The 15438-nt window shown below is 38.3% G+C and overlaps 6 protein-coding genes and 1 pseudogene across 6 annotated transcripts in view; 3 read left to right on the forward strand and 4 right to left on the reverse strand.

Annotated features, from left to right (window-relative positions):
- The window catches only part of LOC108976250 (homeotic protein female sterile-like), a gene marked incomplete in the record, with an annotated part of 27124 nt that extends 17738 nt beyond the window's left edge, over positions 1-9386 (reverse strand). The window contains 6 exon segments of the mRNA XM_018945203.1: positions 872-1042; positions 1120-2419; positions 2999-4777; positions 4874-5067; positions 8061-8305; positions 8920-9386. Of these exon segments, the coding sequence (XP_018800748.1) occupies positions 872-1042; positions 1120-2419; positions 2999-4177 (2650 nt within the window).
- Positions 9387-9819: 433 nt separating this feature from the next.
- LOC108976227 (28 kDa heat- and acid-stable phosphoprotein) lies at positions 9820-11057 on the forward strand. Its single transcript, XM_018945180.1, has one exon. The coding sequence runs from the start codon at positions 10077-10079 to the stop codon at positions 10656-10658; it is 582 nt and encodes a 193-aa protein (XP_018800725.1). The 5' UTR covers positions 9820-10076; the 3' UTR covers positions 10659-11057.
- Positions 11051-12177, reverse strand: LOC108976226 (ribosomal RNA small subunit methyltransferase NEP1). Its single transcript, XM_018945179.1, has 2 exons — positions 11785-12177; positions 11051-11727 (listed from the first exon to the last, which is right to left on the reverse strand). Exons 1-2 carry the CDS (start codon positions 11971-11973, stop codon positions 11125-11127), a joined length of 792 nt encoding a protein of 263 aa, XP_018800724.1. The 5' UTR covers positions 11974-12177; the 3' UTR covers positions 11051-11124.
- A 139-nt stretch (positions 12178-12316) lies between these two features.
- On the forward strand, positions 12317-12879 carry LOC108976230 (NADH dehydrogenase [ubiquinone] 1 alpha subcomplex subunit 7). The gene is made up of 2 exons (XM_018945183.1): positions 12317-12467; positions 12548-12879. The coding sequence occupies exons 1-2, from the start codon at positions 12408-12410 to the stop codon at positions 12782-12784; spliced, it is 297 nt and encodes a 98-aa protein (XP_018800728.1). The 5' UTR covers positions 12317-12407; the 3' UTR covers positions 12785-12879.
- A 101-nt stretch (positions 12880-12980) lies between these two features.
- Positions 12981-13596, reverse strand: LOC108976229 (cytochrome P450 4d8-like). Its single transcript, XM_018945182.1, has 2 exons — positions 13256-13596; positions 12981-13207 (listed from the first exon to the last, which is right to left on the reverse strand). The coding sequence occupies exons 1-2, from the start codon at positions 13499-13501 to the stop codon at positions 13073-13075; spliced, it is 381 nt and encodes a 126-aa protein (XP_018800727.1). The 5' UTR covers positions 13502-13596; the 3' UTR covers positions 12981-13072.
- Positions 13597-14006: 410 nt separating this feature from the next.
- LOC108976185 lies at positions 14007-14967 on the reverse strand (annotated as a pseudogene).
- The window catches only part of LOC108976216 (AF4/FMR2 family member 4-like), a gene marked incomplete at its 3' end in the record, with an annotated part of 55781 nt that continues 54917 nt past the window's right edge, over positions 14575-15438 (forward strand). Inside the window, 2 exon segments of the mRNA XM_018945161.1 lie at positions 14575-14687; positions 14759-14984.

A 15438-nucleotide genomic window follows, 5' to 3' on the forward strand; every position in this document is an offset into this window, starting at 1 on the left:
ATATTTAATAACACATATATAGTATATTTAAAAAAAATCTGTTTTCTGTGGTAAAAATTTCCAAGCAAATAAAACACAATTGCAACATGGCATAACAAAAAATTTTAACTTACTTTACTCATACATACATATTTGTTAAAACACATAAAACATAGATCACACAAAAACAAATTTTTTAAGAAAAAAATAATATAAATGTAATGTTTGGAGCTTATGGCGAGCAGCAAAAGTGAATGTGTGCAAAACAAAGCTGTCGAAATAAAATTATAAACGCGGAAAAAGCTAGCAACAAAAATAACAAAATTTAATATTGAACACATTCGAACCGGTGAAAGTTGAGCGAATGTAATTTCAATGTGATTTGCCCTGAAAGTAAGGACGCAAACAAGCCTATTGTGCAACGAGCAATTGTATTTATATGTGTGTGTGTGAGCGCATTTGTGAATTAGTGTGCATATGCGTATGTGGTCATGTGTGTGTATATGTGAGCGCTATGATTTCTCTGTTACAATACAAACTTATAAAACGATAAAAATAAATTTGGAACGGTTAAAACAGCGAAAAGGCAATAGCTATGTATAACGGATAATAGTTATGAATCATTAAATACATTTTTTGGCTTTTTATTTCATATGGCTTAAAGCAATAGCTAATTAAAAATCATTTAACAATTGTTTCAGCTATTGAAGATTGCTTAGGATTTGTTGCTCTTGACAAAAATTTGCTTAGTTTATTCTTATTAGCACATTATTTATAAAATAAATTTGTTTTGTCTCTCTCTCTCTCTCTTTTCGCTTTTTCCAATTATATAGCATTATTTTTTGTTGGTTTTGAATTTCTCTAGTAGTGCGTGTCATTGGGATAAACTTACAGTAGGGCTTACGAGTTTTTTTGCGTAGGCAGGTTGCCACATAACTTTCCAGTTCGCGCAGCGTTGACGGCTTCAATGTTTCGAAATCGATTTCGATCTCATCCGGATTGGAGTCGCGCAATGAAGGCTCGCGATTTTGAATTATATGCACAACACGACCAAGCTTGTCACCTAAAATCACAAGGATACAGAAAAGAAAAAATCAGTCAAAACTGCACAAAACGAGAAATATGCATTTCCTCATTTACCCGGCAGTTTATTAATATCCAACGATAACTGTCGTTTTTCATCGTACGACATCGGCTTGGCCGTGTCCTCTTCCTCTGAATCGAAATTCATCACCTGACTGGGCTTCTTTTTGTTGGTGCCGCGCGCAGCTGCACCGCCAGCACCAGCTGTCGCACCAGCGCCACCACCTGCGCCTGCTGCCGCTGCGCCGCCCTTCGCACGCTTATTGGCGCCCGCAACGCCGCCAGCGCCAGGTGTGCCGCCACTAGCCGCACCCGCTTTGGGACCGCGCTGACCCTTCACTTTATTGCCCTTGCCACCGGGCGTTACACCGACTGCTGCTGTGCCTGCTAAGCCTGCAGCTAACGGTGCACCCTTGACGCTTACCGGTCCAGCACCTAACTGACCCATCGCCATGGCGGCAGCTAAATCGCCACCATGCAAATTCGCGCCCGCCACCAGCGCCGCATTGACACCCACACCGGCGCCTACAACACCGACGCCACCGGTTTGTGCATGCGCGCCACCAACACCAGCCATCGTTGCACCAACGCCCACACCAGTGCCACCCTTCTTCTTTTCTTTCAACTTTTTCTTCGCTTTCTTCTTATTTGAGGCTTCCTCCATCAATTTGCGCATCTCCTCTTGCAGATCGAGTAGTTTGGCCTCCAGCAATTTCAGTTTCGCATTGCGCTCCTCATCCGAATTCGATTCGTTTTCCGTATCTGAGGATTCGTCCGACGATGAATCACTGCCGTCACCAACACCACCAACGCCGCCTCCAACACCACCACGTTTCGTTGTTGCGGAGAATGCATGGTGGGCAGCAGCTACAACCGCCGCAACAGCGTTGGCTACCGACTCGTCGGGTATATTAGCGTAGCGCATTTCGAAAACGTCTTGCAGCTTGCGACCCATGGCAACGACATCATGATCTGGCGGGTTATACTTATAGCAATTGGTGAATATTAATCGCACATCGGCGGCGAACTCGGGTGCGCTTTTATATTCGCGATTGTCCATTTTCTGCTTCACTGTGCCCAAATCCATCGGCTTTTTGATAATGTCGTGATAATCATGCAAACCGAGCAACTCGGCGTCGACGGGTTTGTAGAAGGGCCAAGCGTAGCCAGAGTGTTTTTTCGAAAACAGCTCTTTGAGGATTTCATTGCATGATTTAAGTGCGTCCGACAGCTTTTCTTTATTCTTGACTACGCCAGGAACGCCACCAACACCGCCGGCAACGCCCATGCCGCCAGGCGCCATGCCAGCGACGGCCATCGGCGACAAGGGATAAGCGGATCCTTGGAATGTGAGATCCTGTACCAATAGGGAGGTAAGGAAAAAGAGAAAAAGAAGAAATGTGTAAACTGATTTGTTGCATAGTATATTTTACATTTCCTTGTTGAACATCGTAAGGCATATAAAAACTAAAATGTAAATAAAAGGAGGCGCAGCGCAATAGCATGATGAGTATTTTTTCTTCGCATAACCAATGAGCGTACGCGATTGATGGCCTTACCGATAGGAAAAAAAGAGTAAATAGAAGGTGGGGTGAAGAATTGCAGGAAAAGGTTAGGTTAGAGTCGAGATTTGGAGGAGTTGGAAATTTTAAAATCTACATAACAATTTAAAATACGAACTAAAATATATTTAAGAAAAAAAGTACAAAATTTAATGAAAATTTAAAAGAAATTAGTTTCAAACAAATATTTTATACCCTGCACGCTACTTGCGGTTTTTATAGTTCAAATGCAATAATTTTACGAAAAAGCAATAAAATACGGCTCTAAAAGTTACAATTCGCACCAATTAAAAGCAATAAAAATATAAAGGACCATCTACAACTCTCATTTCACTCTCAGCTAGCCAGCGCTCGCCTACCTTTTTATTCATTACCTGTCGACTGGATTCGCGTCTAGTTGCGATTTTGGCGCTCTTGGAATCGATTTGCGCATAAGGTGGCATTTCAAATGCATTCGCAGTCGGCGTCGTTGTATCGGCCTTTCGTTTAACACCCTTCTTCATTTTCGCCGGCTGTTGTGGCGGTATTACTGCATCGGCTGTACTATTAACACTGCTGTGATACGCGGATAGTACGGCAGCACCAACGGCAGCTGTTGAGTTCGGTGCGCCACCAATACCGCCACCCGCCGTATTCACACTGCCGCCGCTGGCATCGAGTAACGATGAATTTACCGCACCAGCCGCATTTACAGACGCCGCTAACGCGGCATTAGCACCCACCAAGGAACCGGCAGCTACACTACCGGCTGGTAATATACCACCGGTAGATAGTACTGTTGCGCCGGCCGTTATTAATGCTGTACCCGCACCACCAACAATAGCGGTAGTTGTTGTATTTGTGCTGCCGGGAACTGTTTGCGGTGGCATTGTCCCAATGGGTGGAATGGCGGGTGTAGTTGTTGCCGTTGCGCCACCGCCAGTCGACGACACTGTGCTGCTCAGCGATGAGTGTGGACGTGCGGGTGCTCGCGGTGTACCACCTGTAGCGGCGGTGGCAGCGGCTTTAGTCGCTGCTGAACCGGTGGCAGGTGTATGTAGCAACGCAGAGCTAGGTGTGGCTGGTTTACCGGCTGGACGTGGTTTCTTCTTGCCACCTCTCGGTGTCAAAGGTTCCAATTCGATTTCTTCCTTGGGCATGGCTTCGATTTTCTGCAGGAAGACCTTTTCTAATGTTTGGCCCATAACAACAACATCTTCACCAGGTTTATTGTAGACATAACAATTGGTGAACATTGTATTGAAGTCCTGTATGGCTTCTTTGGCCGACCAATAGTAGTTGTTTTCCAAACGTTTCTTTATCGTACCCATATCCATTGGATGTGTGATAATTTTATGGTAATCGGGCAGGTTAAGCTTTTTTGCATCGACCGGTTGCTGGAATGGCCAAGAGAAATGATGTTTCCAAATTGCTTTCATCACGGTTTTAATGAGATACTGCAGTTGATTTGTGTTGCGACCGGGTCGATCGGGTGGTGGTACGGTTGGGGGTTGCACGATGCCGTTAACCGGCTCCACGTACGGCTCATCGCGTGGCGGCGGATCCTGCGGCATGTTTAAGCTTTTGTACAGCACACACCCACACGCACACTAGCACAACGTGAAATTTTTTTGCTTTGTTAATACTCGCGTGTGGGCGTTAGGTGGTTTATTGATGTCTTCGACGCAATTCGTAAATAAATAACAGGAACAGCTTTTTTTTGCGTGATATTGCTGAGTGTGTACGAATTTTGTGTTTTTTGTATGAACACTATATAAAACGAGTTGTCTAATGTGGTACCGAAGTGAGACTTTATTTTTCTATATAGGGAAGATGCTACAGACTACTACGTTGTACACAGGCAATGACTTCTTGTTAATGATTGCGGCTGATTTTGGGCAGTCTATACAGCCTACGCAGTTCTTCCCTTTATGTCTACCGACTGCCTAAATAAATTTTGCTTATTGTGTTTGTTTTCTGGCGTTTCGTATAGTGAACGTACTCAAATCCTCTTTTGCAGTCTAGTATTGTGATAATAGATTAGTTTAAAGGTAGTTCTCGATCCTTCCGTGTTTTGAAATAATATACTACGAATTGATTTTGCTACTAATGTTGATGTGATTTTTGTTGCTGCTGTTGTTATTGAACGCCGCATCTTATAGCAAGTTGAATAACTAATTTGGGAAAGAGAAACGAAAGTAAAGTTTAGAAATAAATATCCTCATAAATTTATCACATAAACATAAATTTTTATTGTATACAAGACTTACCACACATTTAAAGCAACAGAAGTAGAATTCGGGATCAGCTTGTGAAACCGCACATTTTTCCGCCGTGTCCGTTTTTATGCTCAAACGAAGTATTTTCACGTATTTAAGAAATTGGAATTGTACTTTATTGCTAATTGTATTTATCTAGTTAGATTCATACATACATAAATCAATTCAATTGTGGAGCATTAAAACTGTAATAAAAGAAATAAGAAATATTTATTTACAATTTTTGCTGTTGCAACTAAAAACAGTAGTGAAATAATTGTTTAAAGAGAATTAGAGGTATTTTACGAAAATAACTTCAAGTTTGTATTTTGTTAGCATATATCCTCCACTGAGGATTGGTGTCTTTATATACAATTTTAAACCATCACCTCATCAAAGCAAATAATGTACATATATAGTAATTGCAAAAGGCAGACAATATTTATCGAATTCCATTTTATACTCGCAAACGCGCTAGACAGGCGACAGCAGCCATGCAAACAAAACACTTAGCAACAACAAGCAAACCACAACTTTTCCTATTGCTACCTTTTAACGCAAACACAATTTAATTTTGCGTTTTTTTAATAATTATTTATGTGAAATGCAACGAAAATAACCAATAGGCGTCAACCAACCAACCAATCAAACATTACGGCAAGTCAGACAGCAACAATCACACATCCAAGGGCGCATAAACACACGAATTAATTAACACTAGAGCACATATGTATACGCGCATACATAATTATATAGATGTGAATGCTCACACCAAATTTACACACTGCTCATACGTAACAAAACAAGTGAAACTACACTAAATAATTATATGAAAACAAAGAAATTAATGAAAAATATAAGCAAAACGCGATGCATAATGCAAACACAGTGGTAGTAATAGGAAGCGCAAAATATAAGGCGACGTTGACAATTTTCAATAATGTCACGATTAGCCGGCTTTGAAATATGTTAAAACGCATATAGTACTAACAAATATTTAATACAATAAGATTGTTGTAAATGTCTGCTAGTGACCGCAATAGCTTAAAGCATCGAACAATAAACGATGTAACGAAAATGTAGTAAAGCAAAGGAATGAAACGAAGTTCGGTAAATATAGCCCGCGACCTTATATTATTAACCAACAAATAATATATTTTGGCGCAAACTTTTGACATATCTTGATTTGATACTGGCAGAAAGCCCTACAATAATTTAATAAACAAAAATACAACTTTTGGCAAACTGAAGCCTGATACCAATGTTTCAAAAGAAATTCAAGTACAAATAGCAAGAAACAATAATTATATACAAACTCAAATGCATTTTTTATTGAATCAAATGTGTATCTTCGAATTTGAATTTTTTTTTTATAAAAATGCATCCGCCAGATACTTTGCCGCTGCATATCATGGGTACTAACATTACCGCTACCGCAGAGCAGGATGGCAACATTTGTCATTACAAAACAAAAACACACAGATCATCTTCTTTTAGCACTTGATTTTGCATATGACACATTTTACGCCATAAAACAATATAGAAAAACCGATAGACAGCGCGCACGAGCGCACGTACCATACATGTAAATATGCATACATACCAACAAATGTATACAAGCACGAATATTTGAGCAGAGAATTTTGTGTGACAGACCAGCCGTTCATTCGAATATTAGCAAATTACGATGTTGCCAGATCAAATGTAATCAGAAAAAATTTATGACAATTTGCTTAAACATTAATTGACACCGTAAATAGCTTTCGAAAACTGGTGGATTACTATGAATAGTACAGACTTTTACAATAAAACTTTTGTCATTATTGTGTTCTTTACAAAAACAAAAATAAACAAATAAATTTAAAAATTAATTTACACCAGCACATATTCAAAAGGGATAAAGTTTAGTGGGACAAACCATTCGGCAACACCGCTACCACCAGGCGATGACAAACCGCAGCAGCAGTGGCACCGAAATGGCCGCACGATTCATTTTTGTACAGTAGACAACGCTTCGGCCAAGTTCGGAATTGCCGTCACCTTGTTGTTGTGGTTGCATTAGCTTCCCAATGACACTACTTATTTCATTCGGTATGGTGGTTCATCTCGTATGTTCTCATACGTTTTCTTCGTCCACTTTTAACCGTACTCGCTAAACTCAACATACTGTTTGCTTAGCCTATCGTTTGTTTTATATGAACGAAATTAAACTCGTTTCGTTTCACGACCACAGAGACACCACTGCCACTCACAAAAATCAAGGTAACACTCCACTACCACCAACACACCTCGTTCAAGTTCGAACTCATCGTCGCACACCAACGAGAGGAAGTGAAATTTTTCATTCAATTCATGCCCAAAAATATAACACTCGCTTCCCATGCAACTTAATGTGCAAAATTACCTAATAAAAAACATTATTTTCAACAAGTTTTTTCTAACAAATTGTGCAGCGTCATTTCCAGTACTGTTAATTCAAACAAATTTCTATGTAATTTTACTAAATTAACACAAAAACTTATTTGCAAAAAACCTACTTCGCTTCGTGTCTTTCCACACACACAATTTACACAGAAGCAAAATGAACGACGGACGTGATGGATGAAAAGTGAAAAAGTTACAACAAAACTTACGAAAGGTGTTTAAACGACATACGAGTAAATGAACTAGCCTATAAGCATGCCATAAACCCATTACAATAGCTATCACGCTCACACTACAGGAATTAGCACATATTAGCATAATGTGAATAACAAACGCATGTATACAGAAAGAGATAAATAGTTACTTAACAAGGCGAGAAATTCGAAATCGAAAACATGAGACGCTTTTGGAACTATTGTCTGGAGTCGAAATAACGAGCGCACTAGCCGGATCGCCTTTGAAATCAATCAAAGAAATTCATACAATATAACATTTATGCATTCCAGCACGCCAAACAAAGTTTCAAATCTAAAAGGAGTTTAAATGCTCAGTTGGTTTAATAAGGTCAGAGTTTTTCCATATGAAACTTTAGAGCATTTTTTTTTAGCAAAATTGGTTAACTACTCAAAATCTAAAAGCTAATGTGTATACACTTCATGAAGTTCTTTCTATAAGAATTGGCGCGCGAAAGTGTAAGTTGCCGCTAAAACTGTAGCAAAAAAAGTAAAAACTAATCGGTAGCAATAGAAATAAAAGCATCTTTGCAATACATTACCTGCTTTCGCAATTTTAGATCCTGAATTATTGTGTACCAAACGTAATTATTTTCGTACATACAATACTTCTATGTATCAAGGTTTTTTTGTTATTATTATAATGTATCGGTTAATCCGATAATATTTGTTGAGTCAGTATCTATCTTTACACTCGGATATATTTTAATGAACTTTAACTATGCACAAATTGTAACTTTTCTTCAACACACCTAATGTTGGCAAATTAACGTTGCTGTGCACTTTGCTAAATAATAAAACAAGGATATGAATGAAAACAAATAAATTGTGTATACACGCAGAGATATATTATACAAGATCAACACTTCGGTCACTATATAAAATGGACTGCGTTCTTATTGCTTTAACACATTTTGAAAGTTGCTACGTTTGCCATTGCCACTACAACGGTCATTCCTGCAGCCCGCCGAACGCACCCACTTTTACACAATCGAGAAACAACAACGGTAATAACAATAATAATAAAAAAAAAATATATATAAAGATCCACGAGGTATTAACACAAAACATATACACAGCGATACATAGTAGCCAACAAATAGGGCTCATCACGGTGCCAGTGGCAGTGGTAGCTGTCGGCGCCGCACTACCGCCAATGACAACAACAACGTAAACCGAGTGAAATTTTCTTCAATCTTTTCTGCTTCTTTTCGGTACTCTTTCGTCTTCGCGTAGTTTCTGCTTCTTCCCACTACGGCAAGAATTGGTGCTTCTGTTGATTGTTCAGCGAAGTCGCATTTTTTCAAACACAATTTTTTGTCACTAAATCTACCCGCACTCGCAGAATTTCAGAAGCCAATGCTTAAGCATATATTTAATTGCACTTTTTTCACAAATTACCTTTTATTTAAACAATTTTTACCATATATTTTTGCAATTTTCTGCACGTACGCGTTATGATCGAGACGCGCGTTTGCAAGCCGTCAAATATACAATTTTCGAACTAAAACGCGCATATAACGATTTCACTTGTCTAATTATCATGACAATGCTGGACACACAAGTGGGAAAGAGATAAATAACTATTATTGCTGACATTAACCTACGTGTGTGTACTAAAAACGAAAACGAAACAAAATGGCTGTCACACCACAAGATTTGGAAATGAAATCAATTTCGTGGTGTAGACAATACAGCTAAGGAAATTTGCCATTATTTATTAAATGCACTTTTCAATACACATATATATATATATATATATATTTATATATTTTTTTTATCAAATCCTAATAACTTTCACAAGCTTGTTGCAAAAATATCATAACGTTCGAATTTGCGATAAACACGCAATGCACTTCATGACAACGAATTTATGTATTTCATCACATCGAGCAAAAAGAATCCCAATTGCAGGGTGACTGTAAGTAATAGTTTAACGTTGGGGTAATTTAGAGTTTGTTTTTAGTAAGATTAGCACTTAAGTACTGCAATTAAATATTATTTATTTACATTTGGGTGATAGGTAAACTGTCAAACAGAATTTATTTAATGACATTAGATTATTAGTATCTTTTTTCATTATAGTCCCAAGTGGACTTTATTCAAAAGATTAATATTAGCCCCTTATTTCATTCATTCATAATTAATTTTCAAAAAATACTTTATGAAAAGTTTTAAAGACTTACTGTAAGTTGTATCAGCATCTTGGCATACATTTCAAAGGAATTTAATATTTAGAACTGTAAATAGAGTTTTGTGGTTTCTTCGCACCGCGGCAACCTTTTTCTGATTTCTCAATTCTTATTTGTCTGGAAGGCTATCATGATGAACTGTCAAGAAAGCAACTAGAATCTGTACAGCAATTTGCTGCTAGGAATTTATCATAATCGCAAGTGGATACGTGAAAAATCTCAGCAACATTGTGTACACTCCTTTTAATTTTTAAAGAGTTTTATTTGCAAGCGCACTAGATAATTTTGCAATAAAATAATATTTGTAGTTATCAGCAAACTTTTACACAAATAAAGCGCCACCGATAGACAAGCCATAACTGTAAAATGCCACGCGGAAAATACGTAAATCACAAAGGTAGAAGCCGACACTTCACATCACCCGAAGAGTTGGCCAATGCCCGAGATGAGTCCAGCGAAGAGGAGACTGAGTCGGGGGATGAGAGTGATAACGCCGCAGCAGGTACTAGTAGAGCTGCACGCGCTAAACCAAAGTCACGAGCCAAGAAGACAAGTGGTGGTGGTGGCAGTAGCAGTGAAGAGGATTCCGATGAGGAATCGTCCGAAGAAGAAGTGGATCGTGATGCACGCAAAGGTGTCGCTTCACTCATTGAAATTGAGAATCCAAATCGTGTTACAAAGAAAGCAGTACAAAAAATGGCCAATTTGAAATTAGAAGAAACGGCGCCTTCTAAGCCCGAGTTGACACGACGTGAACGTGAAGAAATCGAAAGGGAAAAGGAGCGTGCGCGCTATGAAAAATTACACGCTGCCGGCAAAACGACAGAAGCTAAAGCGGATCTCGCACGTTTGGCGTTGGTCCGTCATCAACGTGCTGAAGCAGCAGCTAAACGTGAAGCTGAAAAGAAAGCTCTGGATAATAAGAAGTCATCAGGTAGCAAGGCTTAGGAAACTTTTGACTGCTTGATCATCTAACTAGGAACGCGGCAATCCATAACTGGTTTTAACTTTTTTATTAATTATTTTTTATTTGATTTGAATGCAGTAGCTGCTCATTTATGTGACGAGTAGAATTCGTTTTATATTGCCGGAAAAACTCAACCCATCCACTAATTAATATATTACAATCTTATTACATTTTACTAATGCAATAAATTCAATGAAGTTAAATTAAAAAGGGTTATCAATTGCAAAACTCGGCGATGTAGTAAGAGTCCATATGAAATACGTAACAGTAGAAACCGATGAAAAGCCACGACATGGTACCACGTTACAACTGCTTGTTAGATTGTATGCATATTGAAATGACCAATACTAATGAATGAATAAAGCTATAAAAATGCTGTTTTTTAAGTTTTTTATTTTACTTAATTGCTAAGTAAAGTTACTTATAAAAATACAAAGTTATGCAACATTAAACAACACCCCAAACTTCTTCAAAGGCACTGCACAACTTGCTACAAGCAATTGCTGCTGATAATGGATAATTACTAATCGAAAATAAGCCCTCCGAGTAGTCGGGATTGAGCACACCATGTGCGAATGCACCCACAATCAATGCGATGGGTTCTTCAGCAAGTTCTTCTGTGTTTTCGCCATTCTCTTGAACTCTAGGCACCATATCTCTACAATTGGCCACCAGTTTCCCCGAGAAAGACATTGCGTACTTTTTGCAACCTACAGGCAAATGGTCCGTTATTGGATTCTTTATAACCTTCATCAACATTGCGGAGGTGTCACTAGCGCGAACTGAAAATTTATGCAAAAGTTGTACCATCAGGCCCGCAAAACGTTTAAAAGTACGTGGTATACGTGTTTGAGGATTAATTTCTATTAGCACATTTTTCTCAGTGCGTACATACACTTGCAACAAACCAGCACGATTTAAGGGCGAATCGAAAAGCATTAACAAGCATTGATGTGTTATATCGGGTCGGCATTTACCGGGATCACGGTTGTTTTTGCGTAAAATATTCTGATGATCATCACAATTAAGTAGCTCGAACACCCTGCCGACCTAAGATCAAAAGTATTTGTGAATTCCTTTTTTTGGTAAAATATAACGATTTCATACCTTTACTGTCTCCAATTGTGCACCTTCTAATATAATTATCAAACGTTTTTCCAATGCCCGTATATGTGTTGTCTCCAAATGCTTTTTCTTCAAATCAAATTCAGGATCATCCTGATCAACCGGACCTTGAAATTTGCGTTTTCTTTTAACCCCTTTACCATTTTGACTATCAAATTTATTGCCACCCATCCTTTTACCGTTTAATTGGTTTTGTCGTTTAAAAATTATTAGCTAACACTTGTTTATAGTTTATTACAACTTATTATTGTATCGCACGTGTGTTGTGAAAAAGTGCTTCTACCTTTCCATTATACGCAATTTCAATTAAGCAGCAAAAAAAGTAAACAAAATACGATGTGGCAGAGAACGTGTCCAACGAAAATCACTGAATTAGCATAGTACAGGGTGTGATTTTCTATAAAAAAATCAACGTATTTGTATAAGAATTTGTATATCTAAAATATAAATTACAGTCTGTAGATATAATTGAAACAGCTGATTGCAACTGTCAAACACAACTATTCACTTGTCACTTGCATATAATAAATAACATTTATTTCAACGCTTTTATCTGTGCTTCTACCAAATTAAAGCCATACAAACAATAGTGTAAATTGTTGAAAATGGGTGCAAGACGTGATGTTGCGACATTTCTTCAGCGTGTGCGAGCTTTCCTGCTGGGAGTAAGTTAAAATTTTCCTTCCCATGCACTTATTTACATCTGCAAAAATTATATAATACAACCCATAATTTTCGCTTTCAGCGTGAGCACACTTTGGCACTACGTTTCGAGGAAGGTTTAGCTGATCGCACCCAACCACCCCCAGACGTGCCTGGTGGTCCAGCACATTTAATAGCAGCCAATCTTTACTGCAAACGAGATCCCCGGCGAGAAGTGCAACCACCTATTGATGTTGTAAAGCAGCAATTGCTGGCTAACAAGGGAAGCGATAAAATTGAAAAGTTACCAACACCTGGACCAGTTTATCACTGGGATTAAAGTTTGTTGAAAACAAACTCGAGCTAAAATTGTCGAAAATTTTGTTTGGAAATATGCGTCGATATACATATGTACATATAAAAATATTGACTTTATTAACTTTGTTTTTAAAGTACTAAATATCGCTACGAAAACTCAATTGCCAACCCGTTTTTGATATTAATACAACTCTCACAGTCGGTACCACATCATCACCTAATGGTAGCAGCTCAAAAAATTGTATAATATGAACAAAAAACGCTTTCAAGCATAGCAAAACGTTGTCCAACACAATTGCGCGACCCTGCACTAAATGACACAAAAGCAAAGTGAAAATCTCACGTTCTGGTAAAAACCGGTGTGGCTGCGGAAAGTATTCGGCATCATTTTGCATTTCATAAATTGCCAATACCAGGCTAGAGCCTTTAGGTATGTAATTGACATCTGAAATACAAATATGTAGTGATTACACAAGTTACCAAAAGCATTTACCAATATAAAAATCTTATATATTCGTCCTATATATGGCGCAGAAGGATACACGCGCAATGTATCCTTGATCACTTGCTCTGTATATTTCAATTGCATTAGTGGACGTTGAGGAAGTGCCTGCTGCATATTTGTGCCTAGCGTCACAACAATTTCAGCATAGGGTTTAGATTGCACATCTGCATTGCGGGAAATACAATAGAGCGTAAATAATAGCGAACTTTTAATTGTATCATGACCTTCAAACATGAAGGTGTCCACTTCTTCTCGTATATCTGTGTCGGTTAGTGGTTTCCCATCGATAGTGGCAGAGAGTAAGACATCTAGTAAAACCTGTCGACGAAGGCACCGAAGCAATAATACCTTTAACAAATAAAAAAAATTGCTAACAAATAAAATTCGGACATGTCTAAAACGACTGAGCTATTTACGAGTGTATACGTACATATGTACATATATTATAAGGGTCCCGTTCATTTCGTATCCGATGGTATTGCAAGTGCTGCCAAGTTGAAAAATGGAAAACTTCGCGTTATGCACAGTTTGCCACTAATTAATGTATGTAAAAAAATCATAAACTTTGTCTGATTTAAATCGTTTAGATGTTTTCAAATATCCGCTATAATTATTTGATTTTAGTTTTTCCTTTGTTTTTTTTTTTACCATTTGAAAATCTTTCTTCTCGCTAATATTTTGAAATTTTATATTGTCTAAATGCAACGCATCATATGCATAATGTGGCAGCACTGCTACAAATGTCATTTCCGTTGTAACTGTAATTTGGCGCAAAATAATTTCAATTTGCTCCTGCTGGTTTGTATCGACTTCCGTTGATGTTTTAATATTTCTTCATGTCGTGCTTTAATAATACGCTCCGTGAATCTATGCAAAGTTGCCGTCATAGCAAAACGTTACTGAGCCAATCGTGGCGAAAAAGCCATTTAAACCGGTAAGCTATTGTAACATAACGTTTGACTGTGATGCGTTGCATGCTAAAAAGATGCGTTATTAAATAGTAAAGAACTAATAATTTTAATAAAACGCATCATATATCCACAATTCACGCGCGTTTGCGCGTTGATACACACACTCATCGCACTTACACAGATGACATCTAAGGTCGCTAATACCACCCCGTCCTATATATCCAATACTTGTTCGCCACCTGCAAAATTTGCCAAGTTGCGTGTTAAAATTTGTGCTTGCTGATCGAATATACTAACGAAATCTTCAAGTATTCTAAAATGAAATGTTGGCGTAATAACGCGCCGTCTACTCAACCACTTGGCACCATAACTAACGAGTAATCCCACGACAGTCGGGTCTACGAAAACCGGAACGGGCCCGGATTTTTATCCGGCCAAGGACTGTCTACTCGCCAAAATTTCTGCCGTTACAACAACAACAACAACAACAAGGAATTCGGAACCAATCAGTGAGTAAACTGTACATACGATTCTTGCATATTTCAGTGGAGTGGCTCAATATCGCTTGAAAATATCGCAGGTCGCTTATAAATATCGGATGCATGCGCAACACCCAGAAGCGTGAGACGTGTCCAAAACGATTTCGACACAAGCAGTTCTAAAAACAAAACTCAACTAAAGTAAATAGCAAAACAATCACAGCACAACAACTCAACAAATTTAAGGGACCCGACAATAATCAGCAAACAAACACAGCGCTACCAGGAATAATAGTGTTAACCACAACATTGCACAAAGGGCGTTGAGTGAGTAATAAATTGCATTTCACTACGTTTCTATTAAAAATTGGTTGAGCTAATTGCTAATTTGCGATTTAAAATAATTTCCGTATTGTAACTCTTTGTAAAGTGAAATAGTTTGTTATGTGTTTAAGTAGTTATGGGGCACAATAGACCTAAGGTCGCAGTGCATTCCTCAGTTATGTTTAAGTAGTTATAACCTTTCATACCTTGATTCGATGTTTACCGTTTTGCTATACTTAGACTAAATACCACCAGCTGCAGAATAATGCAAAAAGTTATTGAAATGTAATATACAGGGTTTGTCAGGAAAGTAATGGGACTGACTTTCTTCAGCCGCGTCTATACTTCGGAGCGTGCGCGCCCGACTGGATTCGGTAGAGGGCGTTCCTAGCTAACGAACGAAGCTGCTCAGTTGTCTCTGAGCTGTTTCTGTGAGTGTGGCAAGCCGAAAATGCAG

This window comes from Bactrocera latifrons, unplaced genomic scaffold (assembly GCF_001853355.1).
Source record: "Bactrocera latifrons isolate USDA-ARS-PBARC rearing strain unplaced genomic scaffold, ASM185335v1 scaffold_74, whole genome shotgun sequence".
Classification (NCBI taxonomy): Eukaryota; Metazoa; Arthropoda; class Insecta; order Diptera; family Tephritidae; genus Bactrocera; species Bactrocera latifrons.